This window comes from Quercus robur, chromosome 5, assembly GCF_932294415.1.
Source record: "Quercus robur chromosome 5, dhQueRobu3.1, whole genome shotgun sequence".
Taxonomy (NCBI): Eukaryota; Viridiplantae; Streptophyta; class Magnoliopsida; order Fagales; family Fagaceae; genus Quercus; species Quercus robur.
The window spans coordinates 73,516,413-73,532,453 of NC_065538.1; the positions used below are offsets into that span (position 1 = coordinate 73,516,413).

The following is a 16,041-nucleotide window of genomic DNA, read 5'->3' on the forward strand; positions in this document are numbered from 1 at the left end:
AAGAAATGGAATTGCAAAAGTGTTTATGATGTAGGGAAAGGTGAGAGTAAGACAGAAAATTATGGAGAGGATAAGCAGTACCTTTCTTAGGAATTGATGGAATAGCATGTGCAGATGAACCAGTGACTTGATTGCAATGATAAGACTGCAAGTATGAAGGTTTGTGTGAAACCCTAGTAGACATTCTAAGAACCTATGGTGGTGCATCAGCCTAAGCAATAGCCTGTGGAACATGATGCACATCAAAGGGAACAACTTGAGTGATAGATTGAACATCAGTTGAAGCACTAGATGGATTAACAGAAGGAATGGCTTGGGAATCAACATGAGGAGTGGCTTGGGAATCAACATGAGATGCAGGAATAGAAGCAATCTCAGCTGTCCCAGAAGTGGATTGATCTAAGTCACTAGAGTGAATTTCCTAAGGTAAAGCAGATTCAGGTGAGCTATCAGCATCATCATCAGAATCTGAGTCTACATCAAGAGCAAAATGTTGATCATGAAAGAAATTTTCATGATAAATTGGAGAGTTATGGGATGGAGAAATAAGAGTGGTAGTAAGATTAGGATTAGAATGAGAAGAATTTTAAGAGACAGATGGACACACAAGATCAGAAGAAATGAAGGGAAAAATATGTTCATGGAAAACAACATCCCTAGAAATAAGGACTTTTCCAGAGTTGAGATTAAGGAGTTTGTACCCTTTAGTGGCAGGAGGATAACCATGGAGAACACAAGGTTGAGCTCTTGGTTGAAATTTATCTCCATGAACAGATATGGTTGATACATAACACAAGCATCCAAACACTCTCAAATGACTATAGGAAGGCTTAGAATGGAAAAAAAGTTCAAAAGGGGTTTTATTTTGCAATACTAGAGAAGGCAACCTATTGATAATATGGTCTACAATAAGAATGCAATCTCCCCAATAACATGAATACACATTAGATTGAAGTTTTAAAGCTCTTGCAATAGACAAAAGGTGCTGATGTTTCCTATCCACCATAGAGTTCTGTTAAGGAGTGTAAACACAGCTCTTTTGATGGATTATACCATGAGCATTATAAAAATCAACAATAGCAAATTCTTGTCCATTATCTGACCTAATAGACTTGATGTTAGTCTTAAATTGAGTTTGAATCATTTTGTAAAAGGAAATGAGAATGCTTCTAACATCAAATTTTGCTTTCAACAGATAAACCTAAGTACTTCTAGTAGCATCATCAACAATGGACAAGAAATATCTAAAACCTTCATGTGTTGGAATAGAATAAGACCCCTAGATATCAACATGCACAAGATCAAAAGGAGAAGCACATAAATTATTATTAAATGGGAAAGGCAATCTTTTTTACTTTACCAATGGACAGATGTGGCAAACATCAGTACATGAATTGAAATGAACACATAGGGTATCTTGTAAAGATCTCAACTTATTTATTAAAGGATGACCTAACCTAAAATGCCAAACTTTAGGCAAACTAATCACATAATTGACAAAAAAAGAAGAAGGGTGAGCAAACTTATGTTTGATGAAGTAGTCTGTCAAGGATGAAGGATCGATGCAACCTTAGATATTTACACTTCTGCTATTCTCAACATATTGGTATCAAAGCTTCCTCTTTTACAACTATATAAGATACTTAGTGATCTCTCTCATGCATAATATATCTTGTATAGCATGTCCCGCTATCAGTAAACTCTGGCGGATGAAGGTAAAGCATACATTGGCTTTAAAACTCACCAAGACTCTAGCAGAGGTGGATACTACATGGATTCAGCTTCACAATTCTACAACAGGAAACATTGCGATTCACGTAGGGAGTCCAAGTTTGGATGAGGGACAAACCAAGGAGGAACAAACCGAGGAGGAGCAAACCGAGGAACAAACCGATCAGATATCTTACACCCCATTGCTTATCGCAGCCAGCAAAGGAATAGTAGAAATAGTTGACAGCGTGATTCTGGTGAAACCTCAGGGAATTGAGCACGTCAGTAGGGACGAGGAAAACATATTACATGTGGCCATTAGCTACCGCAAAATAGAAATCTTCCAGCGCATTAAGAAGATGAAAACAATGACTCGTAGGCTGGCTTCACGGATTGATAAGAAAGGCTACACTATATTGCATCATGTTGCCGACATGAAGAACTATGATCGAGGACCCCAACCTGGTCCTGCTTTCCAATTGCAGGCGGAGTTGAAATGGTTCAAGGTAAGCATCTCTATTCACCGCTCCACCCTAAATAATAATAATAATTTCAAGGAGCAGAAGTAGTAAATTTAGCTTTTTTGGAAACATTAAACTTAGAAAATTCCTAAACCGACCCGATCTGTTACTTTTATATGTGTAGAAAGGGGTAGGGTTGGATTGGTGGATTTAGCATTTGTGTTTATATATTTCATGTCTTATAAAAAAGAAATTTTCATTAACTATTAAAACACCTTTTTTTTTAATAAATTATTAAATTTTACATATTATGCCTTATTATATTCTAAAATTTTAAATTCATTAAAACTAATTTTCGAGATACCGAAATAAGTTAAAATTAAAAAAAGTAAAATAAAATAAACTAATATTATGGTGGGCTTGATTGAGTCAGATTGGCAGGAAAAACTATCAACCCTTATCCGACCCAACCTAAGGCTTAAAATAAAATATAAACCCACCGACAAAAGCTAACACAAGATGTTGGGTTGGTTGGATTCATCAAATTGGTGAATTGGATGCACACCAATAGTTTCCAATTTGTTGGCCTTATGACTATATATACAAACACTTGATAGTTACAGCATATTCACAATAAAGCTCTTAAAGCTAAAAATACAAATTTTAGCAACTCATTCCACAAAAAACACACTTCAACAATGTTGCTATTCCTAAAAGTTTTGGCACCTGAGCTACAGTAGACTGCCAATAGCTCAAAACTTATAACAAAAAATATTTTTATGTTCCTTAGATGAAGTGGTTGATTGCTTTTGGTGTTTGTGGAGTCTTTTTTTTTATTCGCTGTTGGTGTGTGTTCACTTGTTTTCCTTGAAGATTCCATTTGCCTTATTCACTTTTTTCAGTATCTTTAGAATTTAGATATAATCTTCTTCGGTATCTATAGATATTAAGAAGTGCTACGTCTACAGTATTTTCACAAGAAATTATAAATAATAAGTTATTATTGGTTTTAATTTGAATTCACAAGATAAATTAAATTTTTACTCATTCATAACAACCAATAAGAACCTAACACTTAGGATTTGTTGTAAAAATATGGCAAAAACACCATTTGGGTCCTTACATTTTGGAGTCATAGTCAATTTGGTCTCTACATTTTTGTAGCAATCAATTTGGTCCCTGCTGTTAACTCACTAATAAAAAGTGCCAAATGATGTGAACAATTGGTATACTTGATGCTGACGTGGCATTAAAATAATAATAAAAAATGCTCCATCAACATTTGAATAAACAAAAATTAATTTATCAATTGGAATGAAAAAAGAAAAAGAAATAAAGAAATAAAATTAAAAACCAAAGACTAAAAACATGAACCCAGATGATTTTGAACGTGAACCTAGATATAGAACCTATTCAAATCTCAATCATCCACAAAACCCCTCTGAAATTCAGCAAAAATAGTTCAAATACATAAAACCTTTGAGATTTTCTCACGAAACTGATGAAAAAACAAAATCCAACAAAAATTTTCCAAAAGGATTTTTTCTCAATATGTAAATGATTCCAGGGACAAAGTTAGGAACACGAAAAGGAAAGCGATAGAAAATATTGAAGGGATTTTTTTTTTTTTCGTTCTTTTGTTTATGAAATTTTCGATAATGAACTGAAGTTGATGAACAGTTTTGCAGTAGCGTTAAGAAAGTGAGTGGAGATATTGTGAGTTTGGGTTTTTGGCTTTGTGGCTATGGTTTTGGGTTTCATGGAATGGAACGAAAGTTGTGAGGGAACGAATAGAAATATTGTGAGTGCTAATAGGGCATTTTTTTTACTATTTTAATATCACATTAGCGTCAAGTATGCCAACTGTTCACACCATTTGCCACGTAGGCATTTTCCGTTAGTAAGTTAACGGCATGGACCAAATTTATTACAAGTTGAAAATAACCGGGACCAAATTGATTGCTACAAAAATGTAGGAACCAAATTTATTGTAACCCCAAAATGTAGGGACCAAAGTGATATTTTCGCCTAAAAATATTGTGGACATAATATTACTCTTAGATATAAGGCCTAATTTGGATATTTGGACCTTATTTATGACATACATATATGCTCTATATCTTAGGGATAGTTGACAAAATATTGTTGATTGTATAATAAATTAAGTTTTAGAGGCTTGAAGGGAACGAACTATTGATGTGTGGAATCTGGATCTTCAAGATCTATTGATTTGAAATCCAGGTTTTAAAAAAAAAAAAAAATTAAAGAGAAAATTCCTTCAAACGTGAATCAAAATCTTCAACATCCATATTTGTATAGGAAAACAAATAATGAAATTCAAATGTTGATTTGCTTTGGGTGAAAAGAATTAACAAAAATTGGAATCCAGATGTTCAACATCCGGCTTCATTTTGGAGAAAGAAAGTGGAATCCAAATATTCAACATCTAGATTTTCTTTTGAAGAAAAAAATTAAAAGAAAATAAAGATAAATCCAAATATTTTCCTAATATTTATAAATTGTTCCCTTCCAACCTCAAGAGTTTAATGTGTTTTGTCATTAACAATATTTTGCCAATTTCAAATATTTTGTCCAATTTTTTCTTGAGAAAGTTTATAGATGCAAAAAATTTCACACCTAGTTGATTTAGTAGGTATATTATTTGTGATAAGTAAAAAAGTAATATTAATAGTGACTATAGATAAGAACCAATAAAAATTTGGTAACTCAACTGTTATGAAAAGTATTAGGAAATTTTTTGTGTTGCTTTTTTCTTTTTTTCACCTGTTGTGGGCTGGATTATGATTGTTTTTGGGCTGGTATTGTTTTAGCCTTTTTATTGCTACTGCCAATGGGCTCTGATTAAAAAAATATTTAAAAAAGAGTGAGAGAGATTCTTATTAGTAGCCTTTGTCTATCATTTTTTATTTGGCCAAGCTTGACAATCTCTCGACTTCTAACTCCATATCTCGCTCTTCCTTGTGATTGCTCTCGATCCGACTAGACATTTGAAAGGAAAGGGTTTTTCTTCTAATGAGTTAATTCACTTTAGGTGGCATGATTCTATAATATTAAGAGATTATTCTTTGCTTTCACCCTTTAATTCTAGCGTATCCTATTCTTATTGCTTATTAATTAAACCTTTTTTATTCTTCCCTCAAAAAAAAAAAAATTTTTTTTTTTTTTTCTGAACCGAATTTGTGGAACTTTATGAAAATTGTCCATCATTCCCGTCATAACAAATAACTAGAAAACACTTGCTTTTTACTAAAGAAAAAATCAATAGTTTTCATTGTGAAATTTCTTTATTCAACTTCTTATTAATTATTGAAAAAAAAAAAAAACTAAATTTTAATTTTGTCTCTTTATGTTGGGTTGTATTCATTTTGGTCCTTTAAATTTAAAATTTTTAATTTGAGATCCCTAAGTTTGAGTCCTTTTTCCAATTGGTCATTCCACCAAAATCTATTACTCTAACTTCCATTAAAAATGTCAACTAAGCCAACAAATCAGCTTTTTTACTTAAAAAAAAAATAAAGATAATACAATAAAATACAATTAACCATTTCTCTATTTTCTTTTTTCTTTTTCTTCTTCTCCATTCTTATCTATAATTCCCTCTCCAAATTTCCACCTCATTTCTTTCCTCAAAACTCAGCAAATTAAATTCAACAAGATTTTGGGCAAGTTAGAGTTTACTTTGAGAGAGTGATTGCCTTTTTCTTATTTTCCTTTACGCACTGGACATGTGTACTGAAGCAATTGGACTACTTCTAGTTTGGACCTTTTTCAAAGAGATGAGAGGGAAGCTGGGTATAGTGTTTCCGCAAAATGGGCTCTTACTCTCTTATTATACCTACTAGTCTGTACATAAACAATAAATTCAAAAGACTATCAAATATCCGTTAGTAATATATACTAGTGGCTTGTAACATTAAGATTTGGGAAGAAACAAGCTCAGGGACGGAGCTGTTCATGTACAAAAAAAACATAGTAGTATATATATTCTGCATTTTTTAATATTTAGGTCCAAGATAATTACTCTTGGCCCACCTCTCCCTAAAAATCTACAAATTGGCCCATAGAACCCAACCAAAAAAAATTTTGAAAAAGAAAATTATATCTAAGTTTTGTCTTCAATATATATTTAGAGTGAGCTATAAATTTTAGTAGATAAATATGATAAATTGACGTGTCATCATTCATAAAAAAAGTAATTAACATTTGTTTATTATGTGTTGAAGTGGACCTCATCATATGCTTTAATACATGAGTTTGTAAGTTTTTTTTTAGTAGCCTAATTTTTCTATATATATATATATATATATATGGGCTTTTCTTATCTTCTTTTTGTTTACATATTCTTTTTAATTATCAATCAATAGAACTATAAGGTTTGAAATTGATGAAACATCTGAAAATTAATCTATATATACATATAAAACCGAAACTTTTGAAACTCTCACAATTTTCCACATCAGCACAATATTATTAAAAAAAAAAAAAAAACCATAATAAAACTTTTCTAAAACCCGACCCCGATGCTCTGCCTTCTCTTTCTCCAAATTTCACATCCTGCCTTCTCTCCCTCTACCAGCTCCGCAAACCTAACGCTCCTCTATGCTCCTCCCTACCAGCTCCCCCAACGATTAGACCCATGGCAAACCAATAGCAAAGCATCTAAAGACACCATACCTACAGATTTCTCAATCAAAACCTACCATACCCACAAACCAACAGACATCTTCTTCCTCAAAACAGAGATCGATGTCCTGAAGAAGCAGAGGAAGAAGAATGCTCCCTCAGAACAGACGTCGATGTGTCCGAGCGGTGTCTTTTCTTTTCTTTTTTCCACTTCTCTGACATGGCTCCGACACGGCGTGGACCAATGTTTTGAATATAGTTCCATTCCGGCCAGGCCAAAATGTGAATACTGAAAATTTTTCATACCTTGAGAGTGAAATCTTGGGGAAGAAAGGAGATGGGAGAGAAAAATAAAAGAAAAAATTGATAAAAAGGAAACTATGAACCTGGATTTGCAACAGGAAATGTAGGCTTGAGAACTGAGAAGAACAAATCGAAGATGATAACAACTGGTGGGAGTTACGATGCTGCAGAAGGAAGAAGGAAACAAACAAAAGGAAGAAGTAAAAATAAAGAGTGAATGAATGTGCGGTGGGACTTTGGAGAGAGAGAAGAAAATGTAAATAAAATAAAGATTGTTTGGCTTTGATGAGAAGTTGATGTGACAATTGGCAAGTACGGGGGAGGGAATACAGGATGAAATTGGCAGGAAAAATTTTGTTTTGGATTTGGGCTTAAGCTTAACTTTTAGTTGGGTTTGGGTTTAAGCGTAGCTTTTGGTCTATTTAAATCAACTCAAAATCTTGAAACCTCTTTCTTTACCAAAACACCAAACCACATTTCATTTCAATTTTGAGATCCTCCATTCTACCATGTAATATGCATGTCATGTTTCTCTCTTCTATTTTTTGTCAACCTATTCTTCTTCTTTTTCATTTTTCTTTTCATTATTTTTAGGTTCATATTATAATTGTAATATTCTAGAAAATATAGTTGTTATTATTATTTTTGGGTAAAGATTTGGGTCTGGTATTGATATATTAGTTAAAACATCTTTAAAAAATTATATGAATTTTGACCAATAATATATAAAGAAATATATGTCTCTATATTAAATTGGTCTATTTTAATTAATTTTTCTATTTGTACTAATTTAATATATTTATTTATATTTTGAATTGGACTATTATTATTTTGAAACCTTTTAAATTGGACTATTTTAGTTAATTTTTTTATTTATACTAATTTAATATATTTTTTCACGTAAGGCTTTCTTTCTTTGTGAACAAATTTCAAATCTATTCCATGGGTTTCTCTCAGATTTTTAAGGCTATTTAGCACTGTCAACAACATTACATAAACGATAATTTAAATTCTTCATTCATTGTTAGTTTTTTTTCATAGTCAATAATTTTCTCGTGCATCGCACGGGTTAGAGACTAGTTAAATAAATAACAAAAAGTACTATTAGAAACATTAATTTTTATAAGATAGTCTGCCAAAGGTTTTGTAGCTGAATTGGCACCTTCCCATGTACAAAGTGCTTGGGGGTCTAAGGGGGAAAGGATTCGAGCTGCGGGGTTAGCAGCATGTTATAATTATTTCTCAAAAAAAAAAAAAAAAATAGTCTGATTAAAAAAATAAAAAAAATAAAAAAGTTTGAAGTCTGGCCCATCCCTAAATAAGCTAATGAGTTATGTCACAAGGAGCGTTGGCCCCCAACTCCTACAGTCTTGTGTGCTTTAACTTAAGCTCGAACGAACTTGTTATTTGGAACTTGATTTAAAGTGGCTGCAAATTCTAGCGAATGGGCTTAGATGGGTAAATCCATGGGAGAGAGAACGAGCTTAATTATGCACGCATGTCATTAGATTTCTAGTCCTCCCAGCTTTTGAGGATGAGATATTGAGATGGTGATAAAGACGCGTGAGAATTGCAGAGAAAAAAGTGGGGAAATTTTTATTTAATTTTTAAAAAAATATTTAAAACCCTAATTTTGTTTTAGAGAAAGTCTAAATGCACAACAGAAACTCACAAATTTTTTTCACAGCACTTTTGTTTTAAGTTGTGATAAGTCCTGATATAATCTTCTTTTTATTTTGTTTTATTTTATTTTGATATATATGTGGATTGAAACCTCAATTTGTTGTGAATTTTTTTTTTTTTTTATATGAACGTTGTGAAATTTTATTGTATTCTTAGAAAATTTCTTTGTTTTATGATGTGACAGCATTTGACATGTGGATATGGTTGGGTGAGGTATTACATGACTAGGCATGCCTCGGGTAACTATTTAGCACCATTAGCAAGATCACTTATGGTAGTGAACGAAATAACTATTTTGAAAGCGGACTCAAAATTAAGTTATTAAGTTTTTCTTGTTAAGACCCTTGGCTGATTATAAGGAACTTGCTGTGGACCCTCTTAGTGGCTTGTTTAGTTTATACTTTCTTTTACTGTTTTTTGTTTGGTTTCGTGGGAATGGTAGGCCACGATGCGTGGTTTTGCATGGCTTTTTGTATTACAGATCCTCAGCCAAGTCTCTTTCTGTATACTGTTTCACTTTTCTTCTTTTAATATACTTCTATCTCTTTGACGAAAAAAAATAATAATTAAAATGAAAGCTTTTAAGCTTAATTGTCAAAAAAAAAAAAAAAAAAAACTCCAAAAGTGAAATTTAGTGAGTGTTTGGATCCGGCGTTTCTGTGTTTACGTTTTTCTCTATTTTTTTTTTTTTCCTTCTACTGCACACTTTTTAGGGGACAAAGTTACTATTTATACACTATTTATGTAATGTTCATGGGACCCACAATCACTTTATTCAGAAAAAAAAATATTAAAAATGAGTCCTACGACATTATTTACATATTTAAAAATTATTTTGTTACAGTGTTCTCAATTTTCAATTTTTAATTTTCAACAAAATAAATTGCATCCAAATAAACCCTTAGTGTTAAAAATATGAATGAAGATCGTTCTGACCATGTGATTGGTTTATTTCATGAATGTAGCGTGTGCAGAAAATAATTCCTGACCATTATGTCATGCACCACGACAGAACTAATCAAATGACAGCAGAAGAGTTATTCAAAGAGAAACACTCTAAACTTCTCGAGAACGCGCAAAAGTGGATAAAGGAGACCTCTCAATCATGCTCTGCAGTCGCGGTCCTCGTTGCCACTGTAGTTTTCGCGGCTGCCTACACTGTCCCAGGGGGTAACGACGACACAGGCCATCCAGTTTTCCTTCACTCTCCATTCTTCCTGTTCTTCACTATCATGGACGTTCTCTCCCTTGCGAGCTCTTTGACTTCCGTTGTCATGTTCCTCTCCATTCTCTCTTCTCCATTTGAGTATGAAAATTTCCGTATATCACTTCCGCGGAAGCTGACATTAGGGTTCACGTTGCTCTTCTTCTCTGTCACAACAACCATGCTTAGTTTCGCGGCTACTATTTTGCTCATTATTCATTTTAAGAAGACATCTTGGACTACGACTGTGATTTATACTGCTGCGTTCCTTCCTGTCTGTGTGTTTGCGCTTATGCAATTCCCATTGTACAAAGCATTCTCCAGTACTTTGCGAGCCCTTACCAAGAAAATATTGAAGACGGTACTTCCCCAGAAATTCACTCCTCGTTACTTGCTGACAACCATTAAGCGAAAATGGGCTTAACCTCCTCTTCCTTTTTCCATCATGAACTAAATGTCAAAAATCTTATCTATATTACTGTATTGCCATGATTTATTTTTATGTAATAAGGCAATGAGAAATTAGATATTTCTCATCCCTGTGCGTGCTTTTATGAGTAATAAAGGAACTTCTTTCTAGCCAGTGACGGGACCGAAAAGACATTTTTAGGAAGCTAATTATATTAATAACTAGTATCATTCCCATATGCATTGTTTCGACTATAAAATTTTATAATAATTTTATTAAGAAATAATAAATTGATAATCACTTTAGTCTAGACCATATAAATTATGTATCAAGTAAAATAAAAACATAATTCTCTTCTAACTTATCAATTGTCTTATAATGACATTTTCAGCTACTTTTGAATTGTGTTATGCACTAAAAGAGCATATAAACTACTTGAGATTTTTTTTTTTAAACCTTTATTTAGAGTTACATTTTAATACACTAATAGCCTCTTTGATCTAAATAGGATCTCCTTAAACATGAGTGGATAGTTGTAAAAATTTAATATTAAAGGAGTCCTAAGGTAGAAAAAGGATATAAAGTTAAAAAAAAAAAAAAAAAATTAGTTCAACCAAAGTTGCAAGATTAAGTTGAGGTGAGGATTCTTTTTCATGATGTAGATTTAATATTACTAGATTATAGCAATCTTGCGAAGAAATATGCTGTTGATATTTATAACATGCTACGTTATAGATTTTATTTTTCATGAATATTATTCAAATATCTTGTGGGTGCTAAATATAGATTCGAATATTGATATTTGTAAAAAACCAAAACAAAAATTAATTATAGTGAAATTAAAAAAAAAAAAAAAAGTTATATGCTCATCATGTTAAACAATCTCTTCCACACACATATAGGTTGCGTTTGGGATTTGAGAAAAATTAGCTTATTTTACCTTTTAACTTATTTTTTGCTCCTAAAGTGGGTCCCATTGCACTGTTAAGTGAGTCTCATTGCTCCAAAAGTCAGCTTTGAGCTTCTTCTTTTTAACATACTTTCAGCAAAAAGTTTTCAGTTTCAGCAAAATAAGCGATTTCCAAACAGATTCATAATATTACTAACAACAAAAATAAAAATGAGAAATAGTAAAATAAAAATTTTAAAACTATTCAAGAAAATTAATTTAATTTAATAACACACATATAAACATAACACAAATACAAACTATGAATAGAAAGATGAAATTATTCCTTATTTTAGGAGAGAATACAAAATTTGATAATTCTTAAATAATAAATAGATAAATCATAAATATTTATAGAGGTTTATATAATGGATTTCATGGATTTAAAATTGCCTTTCTGACTCATAAGAAAAACCTTTAAAAAACACTCTCACACAAAACAAAGAAGAGAAATACATACATGCAATAGTGTGGTGATAGGTTTGATAAAGATTCTACTATGGAATTCACAAACGGCAAATTCCCTAAGTAATAAGAAAAAAAAAAAACCAAACAAAAAGAGAGTTAGATTTTTAATCAACATAGAAATCATAATAGAATAATAATTACTAATAATGGGGGAGAGAAAAAATTGATTAGAACAATAAATAGTGTTTCTATCCACACAAAAAAAGAAAAAAAGAAAAGAAAAAGGATAGAAGTAGCCGTAAAAAGAAGAAGAAGAAGAAACTATGCACAAAAATATATAAGGATATAAACACTAAAAACTCTACGTACATAGAGAATTTTCAATTGTGAGAAAGTTAGATTTCTAATCAATCTAGGAATCATAGAAGAATGAGAATTATTAGGAAAAAGATATTTATTAGGAAAAAATAATCACAATTAACATTTAAAAAAGGAAAAAAAAAAACAAAATTTAAAAATTATATCACTTAGGTGCATGTTTATCAAGTATTTTCTTTTTTAAAAGAATACATAGGGAAAAAATACAAATTGAATTATAAGAGAATGAGAATTATTACATATATATATATATATATATATTGTGGGGCCCAATAATTTGTGACCATGACCCATTTTTACATTGGGGCCCAAGGCCAGAGCCGAGGAGGGATATAGCCGAAGACGTATAATAAAAGTCCAAGTAATCTTAAGACATAGCCGAGGATGACTCTGTCCTCGGCATCCCCGTGGCCCTCCTGAAAGAAAGGGCAAGAACGGTATAGGAACAATTTTGGGAAAAACCTAAAATATCTGCGTTGATAGAGAAAGGACCGCTGGACAGTATGGCGACCAAGGACAAAGGGAAAGTTGCCATTACTGCCATTGAATACTCTGCACCTGACAGAACCATGCTCTTCAGCTTTTACAACCACCTCCAACCATTTTGGGTATGGGCTGATGGGACAAGTATCAGTCCTGGAAAGTTAAACCTACATGTGGACGTAGGATAAGGGATACAGGCTAATATAAAAGGAGAAACAAGCAATCCGAAGAAGAGGCTGGGAAAAAAGGCCAAGAACCAGAGCCTCCCAGACCGTCTCGAGGAGAAAGACTCCTCGAGCGAACATGGTTTAATTCTGTATGAACACCACGACTAACCACCGTTTGGTGACCAAGGCCTAGCCTTTCAAACCCACGCTCTACAAATTATATTGTTTGGGCCCTCAACATGCGAACCCAATACTATTTTGGGGCCGTCACGAATTGAGTCCTTACATATATATATATATATATATATATATTACGAAAAACATGGTCACAATTAACATTTTTTTTATTAAAAAAAGAACATAACGTAAATCTTAAATCACTTAGGATGCATGTTTATCCAGACAAAAAACAGATTTGAATGAGAAACCCGCGGGACGTTTAGGAGTTTGTGGCTGCTTGTGGCGGCGCATCTGGGCCTAGAATTTTCAGGTTTGGTGGATCGAAGGCTGTAGAAGACTTCTGTGATGTCAGTTTCTTGGATCTATAGTCTTCGGTGGCTCTGACAGTGGATTAATGTCTTTGGCAGCTCTGACAGTGTTTGACATTAGTAAACCAGCAAGTGTTTTTGCTTTCAAGGTCGGCAACTTTGAAAAATATGTGGGCAAGATTTTCATCCCAGGTCTAGTGCAGTAGTTTTTTAGATGACATGTGTACTTTTGCAGGCCTATAAGTACTTTTTTCTGAGATCTAATGTAATATTTTCTTTCTGATAATATGATATATTTATGAGCACCCTTTTCTTTTCAAGGTTTGGTGCAGACTTCCTTGACCTTGAGTGTTTGCAAAATCTGACTTTGAGCTCCACAAATCTCTATATAAGGCCATCCGGGGCATGCATTGAGTTGTACAAACAGCCTTCAGTGGGTAGTATGATAGTTTAAGTGTAGAGAAATTATGCAGAGAATTTTTTTTTTTTTTTTTTCACAGGCTAGTGATTAAAATTGAAGCTCTTTTTTTTTTTTTTTTTTTTTTTTTGAATGCCATGATATTTTCCACTGACAATTTGTTGTTGCTTGTTTTTGTTATGCAGTATCCTTCCCTTGGCACTTAAGCTGCACCAACACTTGTCTTTTCAACACAGCCATCTCAAGAATCTTTGCAACGCAGTCACATCAAGAGTCTTTGCAACAAAGCCGCATCAAGAGTTTTTTTGCAACGAAGTCGTGCCAGCATTTGTCCTTGTACTGAAACCATGACAACATTCATCTTTGCCATGAAGCAATATTTGCACCAAAGCCATGCCAACGTTCATCTTTGCTATGAAGCAATATTTGCACCGAAGCCATGCCAACGTTCATCTTTGTCATGAAGCCACAACAACACTCCACATCAACACTTGCACTGCACTCGCATTGAAGTTGCACCATCATTTAAATTGAAGCCGTGGAGCAATGTCAACACTTCATCTGTGTCGAAGCCATGCCAACATTCAACACTTCATTTGCATCGAAGCAACCACGTCAACACTTCATTCGCCGAAGCTGTGCCAACGTTCATCTTTGCCATAAAGCCACGACAACACTTCACATTAGCATTTGCACTCGCATTGAAGTCGCACCAAATTTTTAGAGGCAACATAGCTCATTTGAAGACGCCAGAGCATGCTACCAAGACTTTGAAGATGTTGAAACATGCTACGTCAAGAGTCTTTGCAACAAAGCCGCATCAAGAGTTTTTTTACAACGAAGTCGTGCCAGCATTTGTCCTTGTACTGAAACCATGCCAACATTCATCTTTGCCATGAAGCAATATTTGCACCAAAGCCATGCCAACGTTCATCTTTACCATGAAGCAATATTTGCATTGAAGCCATGCCAACGTTCATCTTTGTCATGAAGCCACAACAACACTCCACATCAGCACTTGCACTCGTATTGAAGTTGCACCATCATTTACATTGAAGCCGTGGAGCAATGTCAGCACTTCATCTGTGTCGAAGCCATGCCAACATTCAACACTTCATTTGCATCGAAGCAACCACATCAACACTTCATTCGCCGAAGCTGTGCCAACATTCATCTTTGCCATAAATCCACGACAACACTCCACATTAGCATTTGCACTCGCATTGAAGTCGCACCAAATTTTTAGAGGCAACATAGCTCATTTGAAGATGCCAGAGCATGCTACCAAGACTTTGAAGATCTTGAAACATGCTACCAAGAATTTTGACATTGCACGAACATGCCCATAGAGGAGAGATGATGCCACACCGACTTCAGATATATAATCTATCATCATTCCGGAGGAAGTTGACGTCATCCAGATTTCAGAGACATGATGTGAAACAACACCACTCAGAAGGGAAATGATGTAGTTCTAATTTCAGAGTTATGAAGTGGCACAACCTAGAAGAGAAATGGTGTAGTTTAAACTTGCAAGGTACAAGAAGATGCCCCCAGGAGATAAGTGATGCAAAGCATACTGCAGAAATGTGGGAGAATATCCATTGAAGATGGGCAATGCCATGAAGACTTCATTTCTTGCAAAAGAAGTTGGATATTTTGTTTTACTCCACAACCAAGCATCAACTTATGTTCATCATCATTTCAAAGAAAGTTAAGCAACGTCAACTTCTTAGAGTCTTCATTTTCTACTACATCGATCTTTGATCATCCTATTGAACAGTCGTCTGTCTTTTTAAGCAATGTCTTGCCAACTAAAAGGACCTTAAAAGCACATTGATGACTGTTGGAAAACTCCTCAAGTTAGACTGGCCATCCTTCTTCTTTTCATGTGACTAAGCTTAGTGACAAGTACTAAGCTGCCTACGTACCCCGGAGAGGGATCAAGTCATCACGTAGTTCAACAAAATTTTTTTTTATTATAATTTTTTTTTTCTTATGTGTTTTTTGCAAAAAAGGGGGCGCAGTGTGTAATAGTGGATATCACCACTAATCAAACCCGAGACCTTGGCCTCAAGGGAGACACGGGCGTCCAACCGCTACGCCACACTCACAGTTGGTGACATGGAGTAGGATTAATTTCTCCTTATTGGTACGCTTTGAAGGGTAATGGGAAGACATCATGTACTCTTGCAACGCTACAGTGGGCAGTTTAAACTCTTACCAAGGAGCAATCCTTGATTTTCAAGTGTAGAAGTGTTTAAGGAATTTCCCATTGATGGGGCCGATCCTTATGCCATCATCATTGTTGATCAACTTGTGAGCTTGGTTGGTGT

The 16,041-nt window shown here is 33.8% G+C and overlaps 2 protein-coding genes across 2 annotated transcripts in view; both read left to right on the top strand.

Annotated features, from left to right (window-relative positions):
- LOC126727019 (uncharacterized) overlaps nucleotides 1–16,041 on the top strand; it is a 70,039-nt gene that overhangs the window by 28,849 nt on the left and 25,149 nt on the right. The window lies entirely within an intron of this gene.
- LOC126727017 (ankyrin repeat-containing protein NPR4-like) lies at nucleotides 1,698–10,588 on the top strand. The gene is made up of 2 exons (XM_050432468.1): nucleotides 1,698–2,216; nucleotides 9,767–10,588. The coding sequence occupies exons 1-2, from the start codon at nucleotides 1,710–1,712 to the stop codon at nucleotides 10,427–10,429; spliced, it is 1,170 nt and encodes a 389-aa protein (XP_050288425.1). The 5' UTR covers nucleotides 1,698–1,709; the 3' UTR covers nucleotides 10,430–10,588.